This window comes from Cavia porcellus, unplaced genomic scaffold (genome assembly GCF_034190915.1).
Source record: "Cavia porcellus strain 051 isolate PalLab524CR breed Dunkin Hartley unplaced genomic scaffold, mCavPor4.1 scaffold_19, whole genome shotgun sequence".
Classification (NCBI taxonomy): Eukaryota; Metazoa; Chordata; class Mammalia; order Rodentia; family Caviidae; genus Cavia; species Cavia porcellus.
In genome coordinates this window covers 30,476,281-30,501,361 of record NW_026947502.1, presented here as the reverse complement: position 1 = coordinate 30,501,361, position 25,081 = coordinate 30,476,281, and the positions used below count along the sequence as shown (strand labels likewise).

General features: G+C 49.7%; 2 protein-coding genes across 2 annotated transcripts; both read right to left on the bottom strand.

Moving 5' to 3' along the window:
• Positions 1–507: 507 nt before the first annotated feature.
• On the bottom strand, positions 508–9,863 carry Tspan17 (tetraspanin 17). The gene is made up of 9 exons (XM_003473234.5): positions 9,622–9,863; positions 7,056–7,106; positions 6,819–6,965; positions 5,744–5,914; positions 3,506–3,631; positions 3,111–3,158; positions 2,489–2,605; positions 2,353–2,414; positions 508–1,784 (listed from the first exon to the last, which is right to left on the bottom strand). The coding sequence occupies exons 1-9, from the start codon at positions 9,706–9,708 to the stop codon at positions 1,748–1,750; spliced, it is 846 nt and encodes a 281-aa protein (XP_003473282.2). The 5' UTR covers positions 9,709–9,863; the 3' UTR covers positions 508–1,747.
• A 694-nt stretch (positions 9,864–10,557) lies between these two features.
• On the bottom strand, positions 10,558–24,996 carry Eif4e1b (eukaryotic translation initiation factor 4E family member 1B). The gene is made up of 7 exons (XM_063230828.1): positions 13,947–24,996; positions 13,653–13,846; positions 13,410–13,505; positions 12,748–12,811; positions 11,967–12,080; positions 11,686–11,825; positions 10,558–11,358 (listed from the first exon to the last, which is right to left on the bottom strand). Exons 1-7 carry the CDS (start codon positions 14,133–14,135, stop codon positions 11,244–11,246), a joined length of 912 nt encoding a protein of 303 aa, XP_063086898.1. The 5' UTR covers positions 14,136–24,996; the 3' UTR covers positions 10,558–11,243.
• Positions 24,997–25,081: the final 85 nt, after the last annotated feature.

Below are 25,081 nucleotides of genomic sequence, written 5' to 3'. Positions count from 1 at the left end.
CCCGGTGACCTTGGAAACTGCAGAAGCTGGAGGAAAAACCTACAACAGTTTTCCCAGAGCTTCAGAGATGCTGACCCTTCCAGGGCCCGAACTCATGTTGTGCAGAGCACTTGCTGTCTCCCCCACATGAATGCAGAGCTCGCTCTTTCCTGCCCCCAGCACCCAAGCGGGTGCTCAGCACACCTGAGGAATGAGGGTCACTCTCCAGCCTTTACGGGTGGGTTCTCCAACTACCACCCTAACCAGAGCTATCAAGGCAGAATGAGTGTGGGGCAAAACTCTTAACACAGGGGTCAATGGTGGTCAACCTCCCTCCAGCAGTGTAACTCAGGAGGACCTCCTCCCACTCTGAGCCTGTTCCTCAAGAAAAGAAGTCCCACTTCATAAGGGTGTTATAAGGTTTGAGGGAGAAAATGAAAGCATTTGAAATCTAGAACTCAGGACTCCATAGTACAATCCCATCTCAAAAACAAAACCCCAACCAGCCAACCAGCAGGACACCTGTGCTGCGTTTGGAGCTGCGTTTATTGTAGTATGTCCAGACCACCCGCCACACGGCGCCTGCCATACCCCACTGCTCCTCGAGGCCGTGATCCACTGGATGGTACCAAGAGCTTTGGGTCCTGTCCCTACCGGCTGTGACTGTTAAAGAAAGCAGGCTTCAGCTCTCTAAGGCCAACTGCACTCAGCAAAACCCTCCTGGGACCTGAGGGAATTTGAGCTGAGACCTCTAGTCTACTACCTCCTGTCTTCCGTGGGCCCAGAGAGGAAGTCCCATGCCACAGGTCCCTTCAGAATATAACTGTGAAAGTGTAGAGCTGAGAAGCAAAGTTCCCAAGCCCGAGCTACTCTGCTTCTTTACCAGCTTTCAAACAGCAGAACCTGAAGAGCTAGAACGCCAGACCCCATTCTGCTGCGGTGAGGCTGGGAGGGAAAAGCGCCAAACCCAGGAAATGCTGTGCTGGTGCGCCCTCTGGTGACCATGAGGCAGCTCTGCAGGCCGCAGGAAGATGCAGAACTGGATTCCATCCGCACCTAAGAGCCAGTGATAGCGAACCACTTGTGCCACAACAGGATGTTTGCCATCACCAAAAGTTCTACAGGATTTGCCGTCACTGCTAAGAACCATCATCTGTGGCCCAAAACTGGTTCCTTTCAACCCTCTTGGTGCTACACCTTGGGACTCCAGCGATTCATTTGTAGTCTTCCTGACTCCCACCCACCACTCAGTCACCTTCCTGGGCATTCTGGCACCCACTTCAGTCCCCGGCAGGACTGGACCCCCTGTATAGCCAGCCCTTCTTCAGGATGAGGTCCAGTCTCCCCATTCTTCACATCCCTGTGCCTGGCTTCAGTCTCGGCCGCAGCAGTCTGTGGGGTTTGCAGGCGATAATCCAAAGAGGTGGAGGGAGGCCAACTCCCAGCCCACGGAGGTCAGGCGGGGCACTTAGGTGAGAACAGGCCACACAAGGCCTCAGTGACCATGGAAGCTTATGTCCCAGGTGATAACGCCACTGAAGAGCTGGTGTGGCCAGATGGTCATTCTTCAAGAGAAGCAGGGCATCTGGATTTTTATGTGAAGCATGCCCATTTGTAAAAGGTTGTCTCAAATGTACAAACTACCCAGGCCAAAGAAGCTTTGCTGGGAGGGTGGGTCTGGGCCCTTGCTGGAGAGCTCTGTCAAGGCCCTGCAGCTGACAGAACCTCCAAGGTGGTGGGCTTAAGCCAATGGTTGTCAAAGTTTGGTTTATTTGAGCAGTTTGTAGCCATCATCATGTTTGATCCTGAGAGGCAAGCAAGAGAGAGAAAATTCTTGGACCTATTTCAAAGTCTGGGACATAGGCCAAGGTGGGCTCCTGGGCAAGCTCAAGGTCAGAACTGGCAAAGAGAGCTCTGAAGCTGGGTAAGGCAGTGGTGGGGCAAGAGCAGGCTGCAAAGCCCGCCCCACACAGCCATGCATGGAGAAGTGTCTCAGCATGGGCCGGGAGGACACAGGCAGGCCTCTCTACAGCAGCCCCCAACCAGCCTCGCCTACACCCTCTTAGCTGCACGCTTCCCAGCCCCCTGGAGAGCCCCCAGTCCCAACAGTTGCTGGGGTGGTAGCTCCCCTGTGCATGTGTGTGAATACACCCCCTCCATGCACACAGAGCTCCAGGACAAGCAGCCTGGAGCTGCCGCAGTGGCTCTCCCTATGGACAGACAGCATCTCCATGCTCATGAACACCTTTGGGGTTCAGGTCCAAGAGGAACCTCCTGGGCCTTGCCCATCACGAGCACAGTAAGAGGGTCCTGGGGGCCCCACAAGCGACCTAGGTGGGCCAGGCGTGTGGCCATGGCCCCTGGCAGCCTCACCAGTTGGCCTTCACTGCCTTGATGTCACTCACGAGGTTCTGGGCCAGGCAGATGCCAAAGATCTGTAAGACAGAGGGCAGGTGAAGGAGGGGCAGCGGGCTCTGGGCAGGGGAGGGGCGAGCTGGGCACGCAGTACCTGAAGTAGGGCGATGCCCACAAAGACGCCAGCCACAACAATCAGGTTGTCCTGCAGCCACTTCTCAAATTGGCCCACGCAGCCTTTGGTGTGGATGAAGCCCTGCTGCTCCAGCTCCTAGGGGCACGCAGGCACCAGGCTCAGCCCGCCTGCCACTTCAGACCTCATCACAAACCCGCTCTCCCGTGGGTCCTTCGGCTTGCCAAGCAAGTTTGTCCTAGCCCAGGAGCTCGCTCACAGGGCCTCTGCACAACTGGGTCCTTCTCACAGGGTCTCAGCATGGACACCTCCTCCACAGAGAGGCATTTCCTGACTGCCTGGCCCCTAACCATCACCGTCCACATTCTCAGCTGAAACTGCCACGGCTGTCTGTATTTACAGCTATGAGCTCACTCTTTCCACTCCTCGAGGGCAGGACTGTGGTTAGCAGTCAGCCACACAGCAAGTGCTCAGCAAAGAGGTAGGAAGAGCAATCCATACCCTTGGGTACCCTCCGAAGGCCCCCAGGTTTCTCAGCACCCACTCCCCACAGAATCCCTCTGGCCTTTCAGTGGAGCTCACAGGAGGACCCTTCCCCATCCCAGTGCCCCCAACATCCCCCAGCCCTGTCCCAGCCCCTCACCAGTTTGAGCCGGACATCATAGCCACACTGGGTGTTGAGGACATCTTCCTGAAGGAAAACAGGCCAGTTACTGATAAGGTAAGGGGGCATCCACAGGCTGACCAGAGCTGCATCCAGTACAACTTCGGGTCTGGGAGGTCTTGGAGCCACAGCCCACCCCCAGGGTCCTACTGGATCCATCTCACCATAATCAGAGCCAAGCTCTGCTGAGAGAGAAAGCAACCACCCACAAAGAGGCCACTGTGTACCCAGGGACACGCTGGATGAAAAGACACTCCTCCCCCAATACCTAGGCCCCAGGACCCACAGAACCAAGCAGATTGTATGGCGGGTTTTTCTCAGGCAGGGTCTGCACCCTGCCTCATCCCCAGCCCTCCTCACCAGGCCCCACTCACCGCAGGGTCCCTGACACAGCAGGAGAAGGGTACTCCACAGCGCTCTCGGCTGGGGTTCAAGTCAGTGCAATTGAAGTAGATATTAAGGTTCCAGTCATTGGGCCCGCGAGCTCCGCAGCAAGACCACTGGGGATGGGGAGAGGGGGAGCCCCAGATAAGCAGGCCTATCACCAACAGCCAGGCCTACTCTGGGAGGTCACTCTCTCGGGGGACAAGGCTGGCTGCAAGGACACAGGGCTGGCTGAATGAGTGGGGACCTAGAGAGAGCCAGGCAGGTGGGCAACTCCCCACCCCTAAGCAGATACCAAGCCTACGCCCAAAGGAAACACAGTAGACAGCAAACTATAGTTCCAGGGTAGGGGAGGCGGAAGAACAGGCAGTGGTGGGGCAAGTTCTATCCCTCTATCCTCCTCCCCACCAACCTATGGCGGGCTGGAGAAAGGGAAGAAGGTGCAAAGACACAAGCTCAAGGATGGCGACTTCCTCAGAGCCTCCAAAGGCTGGAGTGAGGCCAAGCTCTGTGATGACAAAGGCGTCACTGAAGACGGGTCTGTACTGGGTCTCCCCACATTGGGCTCAGAGTTCACAAAGACCTTCTCTCTTCTGCGCAGGGACAGAAGGGGGACCCTGCCTGTCCCTGCTCCCTTCCTGCAACCCTCACAGCCATCCATTCCAGGTCCCAACTGCCTGCTGCCACTGCTGCTTCCTGGAACACCATGTTGTCTCCTTAGGTGGGGCAGGGGCGAGAGCAGGGCTGCCCTGCACCAAGAAGCCTGCACCACAGCAGTGAGAAGAGAACCCACAGTCTCAGCTGAAAGTGGCGCTCCGCACTGAGGGGGGGCTGGCCCACCTCGGCTGTTGGGGTGCAAGGGTGGCAACACTATAGGCCGAGTCGGGAACAAGGCCTGCGGCTCTGAGCACACGCCTGTCCCGCACCTGCTCATGCCTGCTGCCCCTTGTGGAGCAGCATCTCACCCTCTCTTCACACCGCAGCTCCTTTTCCTCCTTTGGGAGGCTTCAAAGTCACCGCTCAGAGGTCTTCCCTTGTGCACTTTCCCCTTTTCAGCCCTTACTACAACCTGCAATTTCACTCACATGGACACACACGCGTCTGCTTTGCTCTTCATCCACCTCTTCCCCGACTGTCAGCCCTACGAGGTAAGTCCCACCCTTTTTTCACTACCAAATCCCCACACATGCTTCAGGGGCTGGCGAACTGTGAGTCCATCTCAATTCTGTGCTGAGCTGCAATCCCCTGGCTCTATATCTGCCTCTGCTGTGGGTCAAGAACTCCTCAAGGCAGGCACCAGGGCCGGGTCACCTCTGGGCACTTGGGCTGACTCTCAGTGATGAGTGGTGGCGAGGGACTGTGGTTCCATGCATTGAACTGCCTGAGACTGTAAGTGCGGGATCACATATGGCATGAAGGGGCAGGAACATGCAGGTGGGAGGCATCTAGATTTCAGAAACTGATTTTTGGCTGCTACTTCTCAGAAATTAGGCTTATATTGAAGGGGAAAAATTAAGATTTTAAATAAAAGCCTGCCCCCAGGATGCTCCATGAGACCAAGTGGGCATGTCAGGCAGGCCTGATAACAGAACACCTCTCCCTGGGAATCCTTGCTGCCCTTGTGTAACTGATGGCCTTACAACGTAACTTTAAATGTAACAGGACATTCCTTCCTTTATATAACCCAAGCTGTGTATAACTGACAGCCTTGTGATGGAATCTGAAATGTTTAAACAACCTCAGCAATCCATGATGTCACCCAGCCCTCCAATCACATGCGCTGAACCTGCCTTTGTGCCTCCCTGCTCACTTTCCCTTTAAAGGCCTGGAAACCCCACTAGACAAGGGCTCTTTTTGGGTGAGATCCTAGTCAGAACCCACCAGCATAATAAACTGCATTCTAAATCTCCTGGGTGCTGTTTCTTCCCATGTCTGGTCTGTTTTCTGCAGCAGTATAAGGGCAAAGCTGCTCCGGGGGTCTCTATGTTCAGAAGCCAAAAACAGAAAGCCATGCACAGTGTACCATGTCTGTTAGCGATGGTAGTCTTGTAAGACCATCATGGAGTTAAAAAGCACCTACCTATTCCCCAAGGCCCTGTCCTTACAAGGCTAGCACATGGAGACCCAGGAGCTCCTAGAACAGGGGCACACCTGTGTCTTCCCTGGGGCCTGCGGGGTGAAGTGTGGTGCTGGTACACTGGGCATCTGCTCCGCTCTCAGGTACTCACGTATTCCTGAGCAAAGTCAATGAGGTTCTGGAGATCAATGTCATCCCGATAAGCCTTGACATTGTTGTTGATGAAGAGGTTGAGCTGGTCTCGAATCCAGTCCTTGAAGACGAAGGCAAGGATCCCTGTCGCCAGCTCGAGGAAGAAGATGAGGCCAAGGAACACAGAGAACTGTGTTGGGGCACACAGACCGTGAGAGCTGGAGAGGCACCCTCCGGGGCAGCACAGAGAAGAGCTCCATCCCTGTCTCCAGCAAAACCCAAGACAGACCGGAGTTCCCAGTTCCCAGCCTCTTTTATTTTAGCACCATTTGCCTTTTCTTGCATGCCGATGCTGTTAGGGATTAAATCCAATGCTCTGTATAAGGTAGGTAGGCGCTCTACCACTGAGACACACCGTCAGCTCTTTTAGTATTGTTTTATGAGAGTAAAAGCAGCACTGTTCCGACCTAGCCTTCTCTTTGTCTGGTAACCACATCTGCTTTTTTCAAAAACCATGCATCCTTCAGGTCCAGTCAGAAAGAAGCAAACTGTACCCTTCTCTCTCATTCTAGATACAGGACAAAGGGTGTGCCACCAATCCACCAATCAGAGCGCTATTTCCTCCCAACACAAAAGGATTGGTCTAAAGACAGCCAATCACAACAAAGAAGATGCAATTAAAGCACTCTAGGAGAAAGATAGGGAGAAAAGTGCCTCAGCTTCCAGCTCTAGTTCCTAGGAGGTTAACATGAAACCTGTGGCTTGTACCTAACATCCTTCTCCCAGTGGGAAAGCAGCTCACTAAGGGGGAGCAGAGTTGAGGAACTGAGAAAGCAGGAGACACTGTGGTGCTCCACGGATCAAAACACACCATGGCTAGCATATCCTGGGCTATTTTTACATGAGTCAATAAGTATCTTTTTTTGATTAGGCCACTGGATTTTAGTCACTTAAAACAGAAAAGGCCCAAACAGACTTACATAACATGAATCTAATGATAACGATAACGTAGCAATAAAACTACCCTATTCTAAGCATCAACAATGCTACTAAAATTGAGTTGGGCTGAATCTCAGGTTAGGAGAGGTACTTACAAACTTCAGCAGGAAGGTGTTCTCTCGGAGGGCACCAATACAACCAGCAAAGCCCAGCACTGACATGACGCCTCCAACCACCACAAACAGCCACACGGGGTCGAGGCCTCCCAGATCTGTCAGCGCTGAGATGTTAGAAAGAACGCCCTGCACGAGGGAGCAAGAGACAGGCGTGAGGGGCAGCCTTTCCCAGCACCTCATTCACCAGGCAGTCCCATTCTCCACCCCACTACCTACCTTCTCACTCCAGGCCCACAGGCCAATGGCTAGGAACAGGCCTCCCAGCACCTGCAAGAATAGCAACAATGGCTCAGGGCTAGCCACCAGCCCCAGGTCTCGCGCTGACCCTCACACATCCTTCCCCAGAACTCAGGGCCTTCAGAGTCAAGGAGAGAGAAGACAAGGCACAGGCTAAAAATGGGATCCAGGGTCCTTTCCACCTTTCCAAGGACACATCTCAGTACTTCTTCCCCACAGGGCAGCCTGGAAGACTGAAGCAACCTCTAGCAACTGGATGGACCTCAGAGGCCCAGGCCTGGAATTTAAAAGTGGAGCAGCAAGGGGCTGGGGATTTAGCTCAGCGGCATAAGCGCCTGCCTTGCAAGCAGGCAGTCGTGAGTTTGATCCCTGGTACCGATAAAAAGGAAAAAGACAAAAAAAAAAAAAAAAAAAAAAAAAAGTGGAGCAGAAAACAGCTGAGACACTCCCATCCCAGGCCAATTCTAAAGCTCTGGGCTCTAGCCTCCCTTCTCCCCAATCCTAAGCCCTCCTACCTACAACTCTGTCACCCCATGCTCCTCAATACCTGCTGTGAGTGTGTGCTGGGAATTGCACTGGACCCAGGGCCTTGTGCAGGTGAGCACCAGATCTCTACCACCTGCAGCATCCTCCCAACCTGTATCCTACCTTAACCTACATTCGCTGGAATAGGATTTCATAGCTCCTAGCAGTGACCCCTGAATAACAAAGAATCTCAATGCAGTGAAGTTCCTGAGAAGTCCCTTCTTACCCCAGAATACATTCAGATCTGGACCTGAGCAACCCACGGGTGTCCCCTGCACTGTCCATCCCCCACTCTCCTGTCTTATCTCCTTGATGGAAAGTCCTGAATGGCACAGTGACCTACACTCTTAGGCCTGATCTTGGGCAGGTCCCTGGACATCCATTCTCCAAGTAAAAGTTTCTATCCAAAAACTAAGAGATCATCTCTGTGAACTCCACCCCAACCATCCTCTTTCCTGCCCCTAACAGAAGGGTGGCCAGGCCAGTCCCCACAGGACGCTGGAGGCTGTGGGGAGGAGTACACTGTAGCATAGGAGCAGTGAGAAACCACAAAAAGGTTCCCAGTGGGGAAACACCAGGGCCAGCTTGACAGGGAAACAAAACATCTGAGCCTGAATTACAGGCACCTGCATTGGTCCGGGTAGTCCAGTCCTGTCAACTCAAACTCATGACTTTGCTAGAACTTTCCTGCCTTTCCCAGCCATTACCGTTCCAGCTACATCCTTGGCCCTCCACATCCTGACCCTATGTGTCACCCATGCTCCCTTTGGCAACCAGACATCACTCCCACATAAAATCCTCACTGCCCTAACAGAAGACCCAAGTGCTGGGCCCCCTCACCACCCTGCCCAGGGTTACCTCAGCTCACTGCTCCACCTACTGCTGCTATTCAGCTGTCAGCTTGGCTGTGTGACCTTAGATAAATAACTTAACCTCTCGGAGCCAATCCCTTCAGTTTTCCCATCTGTAAAATGTAGATTATATGGTGTCTGCAAGACTACAATCATTAGAACTCATTTGCTCCAACAATCCTGATGAGTAATCTTCAGTATAATCTGCTCCAGAGCTGCAAAGCTGAGGTCCAGGAGGAGGTCACTTAATCAAGGCCTCACAGTAGGTGGGCTACAGCCAGGCCTGACTTCCTCTCCTCACTAGTACTCCCTAAACAGTTGGTGAGCACTGCTGAGGCCCAAGGACACCCACACAGGGGCAGGCTCCAGCTGCATGTGGGTGGAGAACAGTACCACGGAATCCCGCTGACCACCTGAGAAGGCCTGACATTCTGACCCGAGACTCAGGAAGCAGAGACTGCAGAGGCCGAAGCTTTGCAGATGGGATGGGGGAGGGAGAAGGCAAAGATGACTTGACAGGGCCCAGAGCACACACCGATGCCATCCTGGTGGGACAGTAGCAGCTCCCTTCCTGCCCCAGTCCCAGTTAGATAAGCTGTGGAATGTTGTTTTCCGTTCCCCAGGGACAACTCTGGCTTTGCTCCCGGGGGCTGAGGACTCCGCTGCCAGCCTTCCCTCCCGGCAAACCCTTCCTCGCTCCTGCTGGAGGTCGAGGAGGGCCAGACCCACGCAACTTTGCAGGAGCATAGGGCGAGGCACCAGACTTAGCTTCTGAAGGGATTAGGAGTCGGGGATGAGCCAGACTGTCCTTCCCACGGGCTAAACCAAGGGTGGGGTTCGTGCTCCCACAAGGAGGTTGGGTGAGAGGGCGACCAGCACCTAGCAAGCCCCAGGAGTCTCCGAGGAAACACCCCTCCCTCTTCCGATCGGCCTCTGGGGGTTACACTAGAGACTCCCCAACCCCCACCACAGCTGGGCCCCGCCCCCCAGCCACCCAGGCCTCGCAGTGACTCCCTCGGGTGGTCCTGGGACTAGGCGACGTAGGGAAGGCGTCGGAGATCCGTGCTGAGCCCCATCTTGCGGTGCTGAGTGGGGTCTCCCCTAGTAGCAGCCTCAGCCTCCCTCTTCCACTCCCCCAGCACAGGGCCCGAAGCACTGCCTGCGCTCACCCAGAAGACAATGTTGAAGCCAAACAGGAAGTATTTCCCGCAGCAGCCGACCTCAGGTTCCTGGAAGTGTTGGTGCTTGCCAGGCATGGTGAGGGGCCACCCGCCGGCCCGGACAACGGGGCCGGAAACCGGGCCCAGCCCTCCACGGGCCGCCCTGGGCTGGAGCCGCCCGGGGCCTACCCCGGCGGCTGCGGCTTCATGGCTGCGGCCACACAGAGCGCCTGTCGCGCTGCGCCGCGCCCCGCCCGCCCCGCAGGGACCGCCCCCGACGCCTGACAGCCCCGCCCCTCCCGGGCCGAGGTCCCGCCCCGGGGCCCCGCCCCTATCCGGCTCTGCCCTGGCCCAGGCTCCGCCCCCGGCAGGCCCGGGAAGCCCCGCCTCTGAGTGCTGGAGCCCTGGGACGCAGCAGTCTGCACGCGTCGTTCAGACGCGACAGAATCACGGTCTGCCGCAGGCTCAGTACCCTCGCCCCTAGTCCTCTGCCTTGTCCGAGCGCATCCCCGAGACGCTGTAACTGCCGCTAGGGAGTGAGAGGATGGGAATCTGGATTGAGTTAGCATGGGTCAGCACGTGCAATTGCAACGGAGTTAAATCAGATCACGTTTCACTCACAGAAATTAAACTATTGACAACGGACTCGAACTCAGGCCAAACCTCGATGTGGGTCTTGTGAGTGCCACGCCTGTTGTCCCTTCAGTCTTGCTGGAGCCAATCCCCTACCCCTTGGTTACAACCCCTTTGGCATTTGAGGGTTCTGGTCTTTCATTCTTCCCCCAGCACCAGCTTGGGTCCTGCCGGGGCTCCATCCCTGGGAGTCTCACATGAGCCCCTTCAACACAGGACAGGCAAATTGAAGTTCAGGAGAAACTGAATCTTACCCAGAAGTTTAGTTTAACTAAAGAGCGTTAAGCCCTCCCCCAAAAAATAATTCCACGCTTGTTGAAAAGTATTTATTTTAGAACAGGTACAGAAAGGGGCTTAAAGTTAATTATCTTCAAGTGAATCCATCTCTAACAAAACCAGGGTGAGGCCTCAACCACCACCTAGCTCCTGTCCTGGGGCAGGGGCTGGTCTTCCCACCTCTCCTTTAGTTTAGCCCTAAAGGCAGGCGAGGCACAGGGGTATTGGCCCCAGCCGGCAGGCCCTGTCCATAGAAGACTGGACAAGAGGGTGTTCAAGGCTTTCTCTGCCCTCAGTCCATCCAGCCTCCAGGTATGGGCAGAAAACCCAAGAATTTCCTCTACCTTTTCATGGCCCTGTGGTACCAGGCAAGGCTAGAACCTCAGACTGCTGCCAGCCACTGCTGTACCTGTAGGCCTGAGCCCAACTCACTTTAAGGACTGTTCTTATGATACCAGTCAAAGTAGTAAGTCCCTGTGGTCCAAGCTAGTTAGTAAGCTGATGCAGTAGTATTGCTTCAGCCCAACTGTTTAGAACCATACAAACCCCAAACAAACCAACAAAAAAGTGTTCCTATGTACTTCAGGACAGGTAAAACTGGGTGATCTGCCTTCCAGTCCTGCCCAGGATCAGCTGTATAGCCTTAACTTCCCCTAATACCCCACATTGGAGAAAGTCAGGGGTGGCTACACTGCTCATTAAGAGTGGTGCCAAGGCCCCCCTCACACCACAAACTTATTCTTGGCTAAAGAGTTGCTCTTGGTGGCTGTGTCAAAGTGAGCCTGGTACCCAATGACGGTCTTCATGGAGAGGCCCAGGTGCTCTTTATATACCCGTCTGGAGGATGGGACACAGAGAAAAGGAAACACAGTCAGCACTGGGGCCTGGAGGTAACCTAGGCTTAGCTCCTTTGCCCACTGAGTTGCTACCCTGGTTGCAACTATTCCCATACTGTGTGTGTATGCATGCATATGCATGTTTGTTAACTATACGGAAACCCAAAGCAGGACCCTAATGCAAATGAAGAATTGTACTGCTGGAAATTGTTCAAAATCTAGATATACAAATGGGTAAGAAAGAAGGGGAGCATGGAAGGGAGAGTTCCAGAGGTCTCCCCTGCTGGCCAAGCTATGCCACCCTCCCTAGAAGGGGCCCAGCCCTCACCCAATGTATAGCACGCTGGCCTGATCCTCTGCCTCTTTTGTCCACACAGCAATCTTGTCTCCCTTGGTACGGATGTTGATGACAGCTCCACACACCTCCTTGCTATACTCCTCGAAACTTTCCCCAATCAGACACAGCAACTGGGCCCAAACAGAGACTATGAGCTGGGGCAAGGGACCACCCTGGCCACCCCTGAGACCACTGCAACCTGAAGGCCCATATTATGTCCACTTCTTCCTCTGAGGACACCCCTCCACACACACACTAACTTAGCTACTCACTGTCTCCAGCCACAGACGGTCCAACTCGCTGTGGCGCTGCTGTTTGGCAAGACTGACCAGCCAACGGCCACCCCGCTTGTTCCTGCTGTCTTCCCACATGGGCTCGATGCCATCCTGCAAGGAAGGATGACACATCAACTGCTTCCCTGTGTTCAAAGGGAAATGGGGACCCAGCTCCCTTGTACACGGCTTTCACTGCCCTCTGCCCAGGCCCTGGTAGACCAGCTTCTCTCTTACACCATCTACTCTGCATAAGAAGATACCACAACCAACCACCAGGGAACCCCCTTCTGAGTGCCCACAGGGCCCTGAGCCTAACCTATAAAGGTGACTATTGGTCATCTTTTATAGCCTTCTCTAGGTGTTCCTTTGCCCACTTTAGTGAATTAAATTCCTTAAAGAGCTAATAGGGGTGACTTCAGGAAGCCTCTAGGTAGACATTACCATGAGCAAGGGTGCTTGGTCCCCAAAACATTCTGGGCATGTCATCAGGTGAGGGAGATCTTTAAACACTGGCAATATTGGTGTCCGTTCCTAATTAAGGCCAGAAACCTGGCTCTTTCTCTGAAACCCTTCTCCCACATTCCCTTCTCAAGCATCCTTCAGCTGTAGCTCAAGTCTGATGTGTTTTGTCCTATCTGGGCTTCTATACTGTAGTTCCTCTAAGCAGAAATCACACCTCTGCCCTGATCTAAACTTTCTGTGAGGGAGGAAGCAACCAAAGCTGGGAACAATCAGGACCCTGTGCTTTGGGGGAGGGGGACATGAGGGCAGAGTTTACCTTGAACAGAGCGTAGTCACAGCCGGGAGAGAGCTTACTGGCCAACTGGATGTGACTGTACATCCTGAAGAGAGAGACCCCCAGCCCAACCCTGCCAATGCTGAAATCCAAGGCTTTTAGGGGCCTGGCCCAACTGGCCTCCACCCTCCCATCTCCTCACTAAACCCACTATTTCCCTTGGATTTTGTGCCTCCCAGTGTTTGTTCATTTGGTGCTGCTACTCAGAATTGCATCCCTACTTACCAAACCCTCAAAGCCACCTTTTCCTTGGAGCATCCCCTGACCCAAACCCCATGAAATCTACACCTGGGACCAGGGGGAGCCCTCCCCTGGGGCTTGCCCCTCCTCCCTTGATCACCCACAGACACTTTGAGGTGGCCTAGTTGTCACTTTTTGGCTAAGGTTCAGAAAGAGAGAACTTGCCTAAGATCACAAAGTTGTAGAAAGGCAGCCAGGGTCTTCTCCCTCAGCTTCTGCTCCCCATTTTCCCTCCGTAAGCCCTAGCAAGACTTCACACGGTAACTGTGCTCCAATCCCAGTGGCCCTGGGCAGGAGTCCCTATTGTCAACAAACGCAGAAGACCCCAGAGAGGGTGGCACAGCTGTGCTGCAAGCATGCCCAGCTGCAAGACTGGTACCCCGAGGAGCAGACAAGACACTCACGCCCAGAAGTCCTCCACAGTGTCAAACTTGGTGACCAGATGCAAGTTGTCCTGCCAGGCTCGGCCACGGTCATTCTTGAAGAACCACAAAGCCCACCTGGTAGGACAGACAAATCAGGGAGCCCTCCTCCCCATATCCACCCCAGCAGCACCTGGGCTAACGGGGAGATCCCCTTCCTTTGAAGGACAAGCTGAAAGATGAGATCAAGGGGTTGTCCAAGACCACACAGCCAGAGAGCCTGACCTGTTCTGCAGGGGGTGCAGCTCCGGCTGGACCTCCATGGAGCCTTCACGCTTTGCCTTTCCCCTCCAAGGCAACGGAGTCCTGGTCCCAGGAGACTTTGGAGCCTTCTCTCCCGTGTACACCCCCAATTCTGCCTTCTCTTTCTCTTTCTCCTCCTCCTTCTTCTCCCCAAGTCCACCCTCAGCCTCAGTCTCCTGACCAAAGAAAATCAGGGTAGGATGTAAGCTCTGGCCCTCACCTTCTTCCACCACCCTAGCTGGTCCCTTACCCCGGAGGGCAGCCAGTGGGACTTACAGGGTAGGAGGTAGCCATGACAAGCCTCAAGCTCCACAGGGACCCAACGATCTCCAGCTGCTGGCTTTTAATACAGCGGTACCCTGCCCACCTGCCCTGGGTGGGGGAAGGGGGAGGAGTCAGCAGGCAGGAAAGGAGGCTGCCCATCAGAACTCTCCATCTGCAAGCCTTTAGTGAGCACTTTTGCATGCAGCTAGGGCTCCAGATACAGCTGTGACCAGACAGATCCAGCTGCTCCCAGTGGCCAGAGCAATGAAGGTGTTTGGGGTCTGTGTTCTGCTGAGGGCGATGACTCTGAATTTAAAGTAGACTGCCCAGCAGATGGCAGAAGTAGCAGCACTGACGCATCGGTGAGGTCATGGGGGCTGTCTGGTATTGCTCAGCCACTCCGCCTTATCCAAGTGTAGTCTTTACCTCTGGAAGCTTCTGAGTTTTGTTTTGTTTTTGTTTTGTCAAACTTGGTGACCAGATGCAGGTTTTTCATTTTTATTTTGAGACAAGGCCTCGATCAGTTGCACAGGCTGGCCTCAAATTTACAATGTTCCTGCTCTGGCCTCCCACAGTGCTGGGATAACAGGTGTGTACCGCCACGCCCAGCTGAGCTTTCTAAAAATGTAATTGTTTGCTAACATTGAGCAACAGGAAGATTTTATATTAAAATCTACTCTCTGACTTTTGCTTGACAATTTGGGAAGGTCTGGCACCACTAGGCCCTCTGCCTCCAAGTTCCACCGTCCACCATGGCTGGGGTTGCCCCATGGAAGGATTCATTTGGCCCCACATAGCGCCACCTACCATCCTGCTCCATCTGAGTGTTCCCACTCTGGCCTTCATGGCAAGGCTCAGGGCCACAGTCATATGACCTGGCTTCAAGTCTTGCCCTACCCTCACCTTGGCCAAGTGACTGAACCTCATTGAGCCTCAGTTTCTCCATCTGTAAAGTAGGAATGCTAACGTACACCTCAGAAGCTTATTATTATGAATAATGTAAATCACGTGCAGCCCACACAAGGTAAGGCCCCCTTGCTCAATGGAAGTCAGCTGAGGTCTACAGAGCCAGGGAGGGATTAGGAAGGGAAATGGGAGGGGCCCTGTCTCTGGATACCCTTTCGTATCTTCTGAACAGCCTCTTTCATGCAGAGGATATGACCTTGTCAAGATCTCAGACATTTCCTATCCTCCCTCCACCACTTTCAGGGTCCCAGAGCCATGAAAGGACCTGTCCTTTCCACTTCCCACACATGGGTATCCATGGCTGGCTGGAGGCTGACAGTCAACGTCAGCTCAGCCTGCATCCTTTATCACACCCTGGCATGTGTCCGGCACAGGCTAAGTGCCCGGATGCAGTAAGGAGCAATAAATGAGGTCTGGGTGGAAGCTCAGTGGTAAAACACTTGCCTACATGTGCAAAGCTCTGGGTTTAACTCTCTCTTTCACACACACACACACACACACACACACACACACCCTGCTGCCCCCGTGCTCAGGTCTTACAGGAAGGACAGACATGCATCAGATAATCTCACAAAGGCCTGAGCTCTCACAAGCACAAACCTCTGAAAGCAATTTGCAGAAAGGAGAAGGTAACAGTCCATGATCCATAATAGAACTTTGGAGTAGTGGTTCTCAAGTGGGTGGATCAGAACCTCCTGCTGGCCCAAACCTGCCCCAGGGGTTTCTGATTTCTTGGGTTGGGGATTGGGCCTAAGAATGTTCATTTCCAGCCAGTTCCCTAGTGATGTTGGTCAGGGACTCCATCCAGGAAACGATTAATTAGCTCAGAAGCATTTATTCCCATGAGTGAGAGGTACAGGAGTGAGGAACATACCGTATGTGAGGCAGAGATAGATAGCATGGGGTGCTGGAGGAAGAGAAGAAAGGCCAGTGAGACTCGAGCCTGCAGGGGGAAAGGAGTGGATAAGTCCTTGTCCCTGGGAGCAGTGGCCAGCTACCATGTGCTCTGAGTGACCACAGCTAGCCTGGGGAGGTAACTCACACATCCCGGTGAGATCTCAGGATGGATATATAGAACCTGTGGCTGCACAGTGAGCAGAGGATGTGGATGAGAACGCTAATGCAGCTGGCCAAGTGACAGAGAGGGTAGCAGAGAGGTGAAGAGGAGATGGTAGACTTAAGAAGTATTGAAAAGGAGACTCAGTGGTGCTTGGTAGGCCCTGGAGAGGCGAGGCATGATGTTCCAGTATCTGTTGCTGCATAACAAACACCAACACCCCAAACAGAGGGACTTAAGACAGTGAGAGCCATCTGTCAGGCTCACATACCTGCAGTTTGGGCTGCACCCAGGAGGGACAGCTCATCTCCGCTCCACTGTGATTGAAGAGGAGGAATGCCAGGGACCCCCACCCTCATTTCATTCCCTTGTTGTAAAATGAGGATGACAATGCCTACTGGGAAGGATCGCTTTTAGTGGCTAATGTTAGAATAGATACTTACACAGTAGGTGTTTAGTAAATACCACCCATTTCCCTCCCTTTCCTCCAGCAAATTGAGATTCTTGTCTCTCCTAAAGCCTGGGCCTCCTCCAGTGCCTCCTTTGTCCAAGCTTCTTCACCATGGCCCTCTTGGAGTGGGATGTGCACCCTACCTGCCCAGCAGAGAGCCCGCCTGCCTGCCTGCCTGTCTATCTTCCTGTCCACCCTGAGGTCTCTGGACAGTAGGAAGACTGATAAGTATTTAATCCCACAGCCAGGCATCATGCACAGGGTTTAGGCATTTTCACAGAACCCAGGCAGGGCTGCGATCCCTGAGATCCTCTGCAGAGAACTCTTCCCACTGGGGTTTTCCCCATGTCCTACATCCTTCCCTCCCCAAAGCTCCAGTAGTCACTCTTAGTACACCCTTTGGAAGGGGAGAGAGAAGAATGGGAATGCCATTGTCTAAGGAGTAAGAGAAGAGAAACGGCAGGGGGTCCATGAGAAGCCAGAAGGGCCCAGGAGCCTGGGCTTTGCTGTCCTGTGCCTTAAAGTGGGGCTGGGGTAGGCAACAGTGAAGCGTCCGGAAACTTGCGCTAGAAAGTGGCACCCCAGCACCCCCCTACTGGGGCTACCATGTAACGTGACAAGAAAAAAATGTGGCAAATGTAAACAATTGCTAAGTCTAGGTAAGAGGATTTGGGTATTCATGGTAAATGTTATGATGGTGACTAGAACTTCAGCAGCTATCATGAAGCATGGGGTGACCTTGAAGATGGAATCATGTGCCATGAATGGTACCTCAGAAAGGGAGGAGGACCCATGATGGCCCTCTAGGGGCCAGAGCCAGGGGCAGTGTCTCCAATTTGGTGCTGAAGAAAAGCAGTTAGCCTGAGGCGAGATGAAAGATGAAGTCTGATGTGGGAGGATACAGGAAAAGACAATCCAGCTGGGTCTATATTTAGATGGTGGGGAAGGGGAAAATTGGCCCACTCCTGGATTATTGTACTCCACACCTCACCTCACACCCACTGTAGACATTTTGAAAAAGGACCCGAAGAGGGAGCAGTGCTAGTCTGGGAGACTGAAGAGATCCACAGTCAATGCTGTCCTCCCCAGTGGGAGCAGCAGGGGAAGACGTTTCTCACCCAGAGACTCAAGGAGGCCGAAAACAAAATGAGGACAAATTTAATTTCCACATAGGGTTGGCCAGTGGGCAGCAGCAGCAGCACAATGGGATGAGAGATTTCCTAACACACACAGTCATCGCCGTCATCATCACTGCCATCACCATCACCATCGTCACCGTCATCATCATCACGTCCACAGAGATGGTGGGGGTTGCATGGCCAGAGTTCAAAACCAGCAAGTGAGTTAGGGGGAAGCAACAGGCCTCAAGGCTTCAACAGGCGATTGTTGGGCCCACAGAAGGAACTGCATGCGTAACTGATACCAGACAGTGATGGAGTTGTGTGGAACCGGGGTTAATGCTGTAACAACTGTGTGAAGGTCTTTATTCTTAGCGCTACATCGGTAACTGTAGTTTTTATAACCTTGCTATTTTGTTGGGTGTAGGCCATCTAGGTTTTTTTTCTTCTTCTTCTGTTCTTTCTGGTTCCTATTTTCATTTTTCTAACTCCTCTTTCTTTCAGATTTCTTTATTGGTATTGGACGATTGTAATACTTTAAGTTTCAAGGATTTTCCTGGACCTACGTCTCTTCTAGTCTTTCCTCCTATCTGCTGTCTGCCCGCTTTAGTCTTAAGTTTTTGTCTATTTCTCCTTCTCTTGCCTCTTTCCCCTGGTCCTCCTCCCTTCCATCTCTCCAGTGTCACAAATATAATAAGGGACTGCAAAACCACAGTAGAGAGCAAGAACTAACCAGTACTATAAATTAAACGTACCATTTAGAGGTATGTCAGGGTAATCCTTAACAAAAGTGGGTTTAGAGGAACCTAACAAAATTACCCACAAACATTTTAACAGGCACCAACAGTCTCACTCTCTCCTTAAACCTCTAAATACACATTAATCCACTACACACGCCTTCTTACCTACACACATTCTCTCAGCCCTCCTCAGTTCCAGTGCTTTCTCTCAGGCACAAATAATTCCAGTGGAGTCCAACTTCCTACTTGCTTTTTACCTCCTGACATTTCTCTCCCTCTTTTCCCAAGGACATACCCACTTCCCTTTACCCTTCCTCTCCATGTCTGCACACCTCAAATATCCAGTACCATGCAGCCTGGAAAGGGTGAAAGTATCAAAATTATGATGCTTAGAAGTCTAAATTAAAGCTAATTGGAGCCAGAAATTAGAAAATAACTTCCATTACATTTGTAAAAATCTGTTTATAAAAATCATAGTAGAAAACTTTCAAAGTATAAGGAAATAATGCAACATACAGGTAAGTGAGGCTTTATAAAACATCATATAATTACAATGAAAACAGAAGTCCCCCATGGAACATCATATTAAAATCCCAGCCACCCAACAAAAAGATTCTTAAAAGCTGTCAAAGAAAAGCAAAACATCATGTATAAATGTAAACCTGTTAGTGTTACAGCAGACTTTTCAACACAAACCTTAAAGGCCAGGAGAGCTTAGAGTAGATTGTTCCAAGCCCTAAAAAAACCACTTCCAGGGCTGGGGATTTAACTCAGCGGCATAAGCGCCTGCCTTGCAAGCAGGCAGTCGAAAGTTCAATCCCTAGTACCAGTAAAAACGAAAAAGACAAAAAAAAAAACAAAAACAAAAACAAAAAAACTTCCATGCCAGACTAATATACCCTGCAAAATTGTCAAAATTGATGGAGAAATAAGCATATTCCATGACAAAGAACAGCTAAAGAGATACATGAACACCAAACCAGCATGTCAAAAAATACTCAAGAATATCCAGAGACAACAAAGTCTACAAAGCCAAAAGCAGGACACACAAAGCAAGTAATTAAACAATAAAGGAAAAATTAACAAATAAATATCAGAGCTGAACCGCAGCTTCCAACAAATGGACTTAATAGATATCTACAGTGTTCTCTCCTACTATGTGTAATAGAATACATATTTTTCTCAGCGGTATATGGAACTTTTTCCAAAATAGATCACATATTAATCTATAAAACCTGCTTAAACAAACGCAAAAGAATGAAAATAATCCCATGTATCCGATCAGATCATAGCACACTGAAACTAGAAGTCAATTGCAAAAGAAATTACAGAAATTTCATGAACAGCTAGACATCAACTCACTCCTAATAACTCAGAGATTCACAGAAGAAATCAAGAAATTAAGTAATTCCTAGAATCAGATGATAATGCCAACACAACATACCAGCACCAATGGAACACAATGAAAACAGTCCTAAGAGAAGAATTTACTGCCATGAATGCTTACATTAGAAAAACAGAATGAACTCAAATAAACAACCTAATGATGCAACTCAAGAAACTAAAAGAAGAGCCAGCATTGTGGAGCACACTTATAACCCCAGCACCTGGGGGCTGGGGCAGGAGGATCATTGCAAGTTCAAAGTTAACAAAGAAGCTAAAAGAACAAGAACAGTCCAAACCCAAACTTCATACAAGGAGGGAAATCATAAAGATTGGCGCAGAGATTAATGAATTTGAAACAAACAAACAAACAAAAAAAAGAATCAACAAATTTAAGAGCTGTTTTTTTGTTTTGTTCTGAGACAGGATCTTGCTATGTAGTTCGGGTTGGCCGTAAACTTGCTTGTGTAGCCCAGGCTGGCCTTGAACTCATGGCAAGACTCCTGTCTTATCCTCCCAAGTCCTGGGATAGCAAGTGTGTCCCACCACTCCCAGATGAAGAGTTGACCAACAAAATTAGAAATAAAAAAGGGAAAATTGAAAAGGGGACCAATGAAATCCAGAGACTCATTAGCATCTACTGTACTATGAAAAACTATACTCCAATAAATCGGAGACTCTTGAAGAAAGGAACAAATTCTTAGACTCATATAAATAACCAAATTGAGGAAGTAATAAAAAATCTACCAACTAAGAAAATCCCAGGACTTGATGGGTTCACTGCCTAACCCTACAAGACTTTCAGGAAGGATATGTCAATATCCCTCAAGCTATTTAATGAAATAAAATAGAAGTACTTTCAAACTCACTCCTGGAAGCTAGCATGACCCTAATTCCAAAGCCAGACAAGGATCCAATTGAAAAAGAAAACTACAGGCCAGTCTTTTTACTGATCATAGATGCAAAAATCTCAACAAGGTATTGGCAAATGAATGCAGCAAATCATCTAAAAGAGCATACATCATGAACCAGTAGGTTTTATCCCAGAAATGCAAGGATGGTTGAACATACACAAATTGATAAATGTATTACATCACATACTAAACAGAAGCAAGTAGAAAAATCACATGATCACCTCAATAGATGTGGAAAATGCCTTTGACAAAATTCAGCATCCATTCATGATAAAAAAAAACCTGAAAAAATACACATAGAAGGACTCCCTCTCAATCTAATGAAACCCATTTACAACAAAACTTCTACCAAAGTAATATTAAATGGGGAAAACTGAAATCAGGAGTGAAACAAGGATGCCCAGTAGCACCAGTCCTATCCAGTAGAGTAACAGAAACATTATTCAAAGCAATACAGTAAGAGGAAAAAAATAAAGAGGACACATATAGAAAAGGAAGAAATCAAATTATCACAGTTTGCAGGTAACATAATCCTTACACTGAAGACCCAAAAATTCCATCAAGGCTCCTAGAATTAATAACCAAATTCAGCAATGTAGCAGGATACAAAATCAACATACAAAAATCAATAGCATTGTTCTATACCAATAATAATCCACCCAGAAAGAAATTAGAAAACAATACCATTCACAATAACATCAAGGAATTAACCTGACTAAGGATGTGAAAGAATTCTATAAAGGCAACTTCAGCACTCTGAAAAAGAAGATTGAAAGAGACATTAGACAGCAGAAAGACATTATCCTAAATCCTATACACCAATTTGATGCAAACCCCTAATAAGATACTAGCAACATTCCTCACAGAAATAGAAAAATCAATTTTGAAATTCAGATGGAACCAGAATAGATCCAGAATAGAATAATGAGTACTGGGCAACAAGCACAAAACAAGGGACACGATAGTACTAGATTTCAGGTTATATTACAAAGCTATAATAATAAAAACAGCATGATATTGGCACAAAACCAGACGTGGACCAGTGGAATAGAATAGAGGATGTAGAAACAATGTGAGGCATATTCAGTCACCTGATCTTTGATGAAGGGGCCAAAAACATATGCTGGAGAAAAGACAGCTTCTTTAGCAAATGGTGCTTGGAAGGTTCTCTATACACATGCAAAAGACTGAAGTTAGAACCATAGTCTCCAGTACATTCAAAAATCTAAGCAATGAAACAGAAACAACCTTCTGGAAGATAAGAGGTAAAACTCTTGCAGTCATGGGTATAGGTGAGGACGTTCTGAACAGAATTCCAACTGCACAAATAATAAAGAATCAACAAATGAGACTCTATCAAATTAAAAGACTTCTGTCTGGTAAAGGAAACAATCAACAGAGTGAACAGGCAAGCTTCAGAATGGGAAAAAGGGTTAACAGTTACACATTGGACAAATATCTAGACTACACAAAGCGCTTGAAAAAATTAGACCCCCCAGAATAAAAGACCCCATTAAAAATGGACAACTAAAATAAATAGACACTTCTATTCTATAGAAGAAAAGTACAAATGGCCAATACGTGAAAAAGTGTTCAACATCATTGGTCATTAAAGAAATGCAAATTGGGGCTGGGGATTTAGCTCAGCAGCATAAGCACCTGCCTGGCAAGCATGAAGTCATGAGTTCAATCCCCGGTACCAAGAAAAAAAAAGAACTGCAAATTAAAATAACACTGAGATTCCATTTCACAACAGAAAGAATGGCACTTATCAAGAAATCAAATAATAACAATTGCTGGTGAGGCTTCTACATTGCTTGTGGAAATGTAAACTAGTATAAACATTGTGGAAATCAGCATGGATAATCCTTTAAAAACTTAAAATAGAAATCCTGTCTGACTCAGCTATAATCTTCTATGTATCTTCCTCAAAGCGTAAAAGACAACATATTATAGTGACACACACATACCCAAATTTATAGCAGCACAATTCACAACAGCTAAATTGTAGAAGTGACTTTCAAGTCCATCAACAGATGAATGGATAAGGAATATACACAATAGAGTACTATTCTGCCATAAAGAAGAGTAAACTTATATTTGTAGGAAAATGGATGTGCCTTGACACAACAATGTTAAGAGAAATAAATCAGACACACAAGCTTAAATAACACATGGTTTTTCTTATATGAGAAACCCAGAACATAAATGAAGAGTAAAGTAAAATCTAGGCAATAGGAAACAGGGTGATAATTTTTTTGCAAAAGGGATGAGAGATCAAAAGATAGAGCCACACAAATCGTGTGTAACTAATATTAGTGGATAGGAGTTTATTAACAAATTCTGGGCAGCTCAAAGTGATGCCTCAAATGCTACCACCACCAGGCCCATGCAGTCTCTGCTGATGCTATGGGTGGGCATGACAAGGCTGTTGCCCTCTTGGTGCTGGACGTTCCTGGATGAGAGTTGCCTAGGGCCCCTGGCAAGAGCTTCCTCCATCAACACCATCACCCTTCATTCCCCTGCTTCTCGTTCCCATCAGCCTCAAGTTCCCAGTCAGGGCTGTTTGTGTCTGAGGCTGCACAACTTAGGCCTGTATCCAGGCTGCAAGGCAGGCTAGAAAAGCAAGTATTTGGCACGGCCAGGTTTTAGAAGGGGACATAGGCTCTGCCACCTACAGGAAGCCCCAAACATAGGAAGAGAGCAAGTCTAGTGCCGTGAAACTGAAAACAATGTCTCCCGTGCTAGTTTCTAATATCACACTACCCAAAGTTAAATAATCAAACAATGCAAAAAAGGAAGTGATAAACTTACAAGTCTCTGTCCGGAGCCTTCTCAGGCCCACTTGCCAGAAGCACTAACAATGAGCTGTGCTTTGCAAACCTGCTGAGGTGTCCCTGTATATCTGGCTGTAAATAAGTACAGCCATCCTTCAGTATCCACACGGGAAGGGCTCCAGGACCCTCAGCAGACACCAAAGTCAGCGGGTCCACAAGTCCCTCAATCAAATGGCCTTTGCATCAAACTCACCCACATCCTCCTGTATACTTTAAATCATCTCCAGGTACTTAAAATACAACATAAATGCTATGTCAATAGTTTAAAATGATGACAAAAAAAAAAAGTCCCTACATGTGCTGGACAGATCCAAATTTTCCAAGTATTTTTGATCTTGGTTGGTTGGTTGAATACAGAGGGTGAACTGTATGTATACATTTGTATGTGAGATGCCTGTGCATAATGTGTAATATGTGATAAGTATGTATATGCACCACTATATACTTATATAAATATATTTTGGTTCCAAAATTTATATACTTGTATGCATTAAATATAGTATCTATAAGCACATATGTAATTTTCTGCATCAAAATTGATCCATTCAACACATAATCATCTAATATGCTGCTTTTTTCTACACTACTATGTCTCTTTAGGGGGGGTGTTACGTTTATTAATGTGCAGTAATCATTACTTTAGCGCAAAAAACTCAAACTGAGTCAGAGACAGAGTTTACAACATACACTACCCTATCTTGACCCATGCCAGGGCACACATGTCTGGCTCACCCTTTCTGACCACAGCACAGCATGCCACTGGGTAGACGGGCCATGCCTAAGTAGCCAGTCGTTTGCAGATGGATATTTAGTCTCCGCAGTTTTGGGGGCACCAATAAACCCTGCTGCCAGGAACATCCTTGCACAAATGTCTGTGTGTGCATGTACGAGTAGAGAGGCATGGAATAAATTCCTAGAAGGGGAGATTTGGCTCAAAAGGAGCATGCACTTATGCTCTCAGTACAGAGAGCCAAACTGCCTTCCAAAACCTGCACCCATTTGCAGCGCAGCCCTACCAGCGGCCTGTAAGCATTTTCCCCAAGTCCTGCACAGTCTGGCTGCTGACTCCTGCTTTGCTCTTCACGTCTCCCTTGCACAGCCTGCGTTTCTGGCCACGGTGGCTTTATCCATGCTACCTCCACAGCTTAAAAATCTCCTTCCTACTCGTCTGCCAAATAAAAACTCAGTGATCTTGTAAGGTCCCAGCTCGCGTGGCGCTTCTTCCCTGCATCCCGCATGCCTTGAGCTCTTGGGGTCCCTTTCCTCTAGGACTCCCCTGCCACACACACGCACACACACAGTGCCATCTCCAGTTCTGCCAGTGTCCCTACATTGTTTTCCTTTTCCACCGTCTCCACTCCTTGAACCTGGACCATCTCGAAGCGTTCAATAATCACACATCCATCCAGCCATCTGTGTTTTAGAGAAGGGGAAATGCTTTGGGAAAAGACAGCCAGGCAGCCGAGGTTTCATAGTCAGTAATGACCGCAGCTAGGATTTGAGCCCGCCTGAAGTCCAAAGCCGACTGCATTATTTCTTCCCCACTCCCAGCACGCCACATCATCCCCCTGCCCACCCCCAGAGACTACGAGCGTCAGGTCCCGGGTCCCCAGCGGCACGTCGGAAGCCCGCCCCCGGAGGCGCGTCAGCTCCGCGGAGATGTCACCCTCCCCGCCCCCTG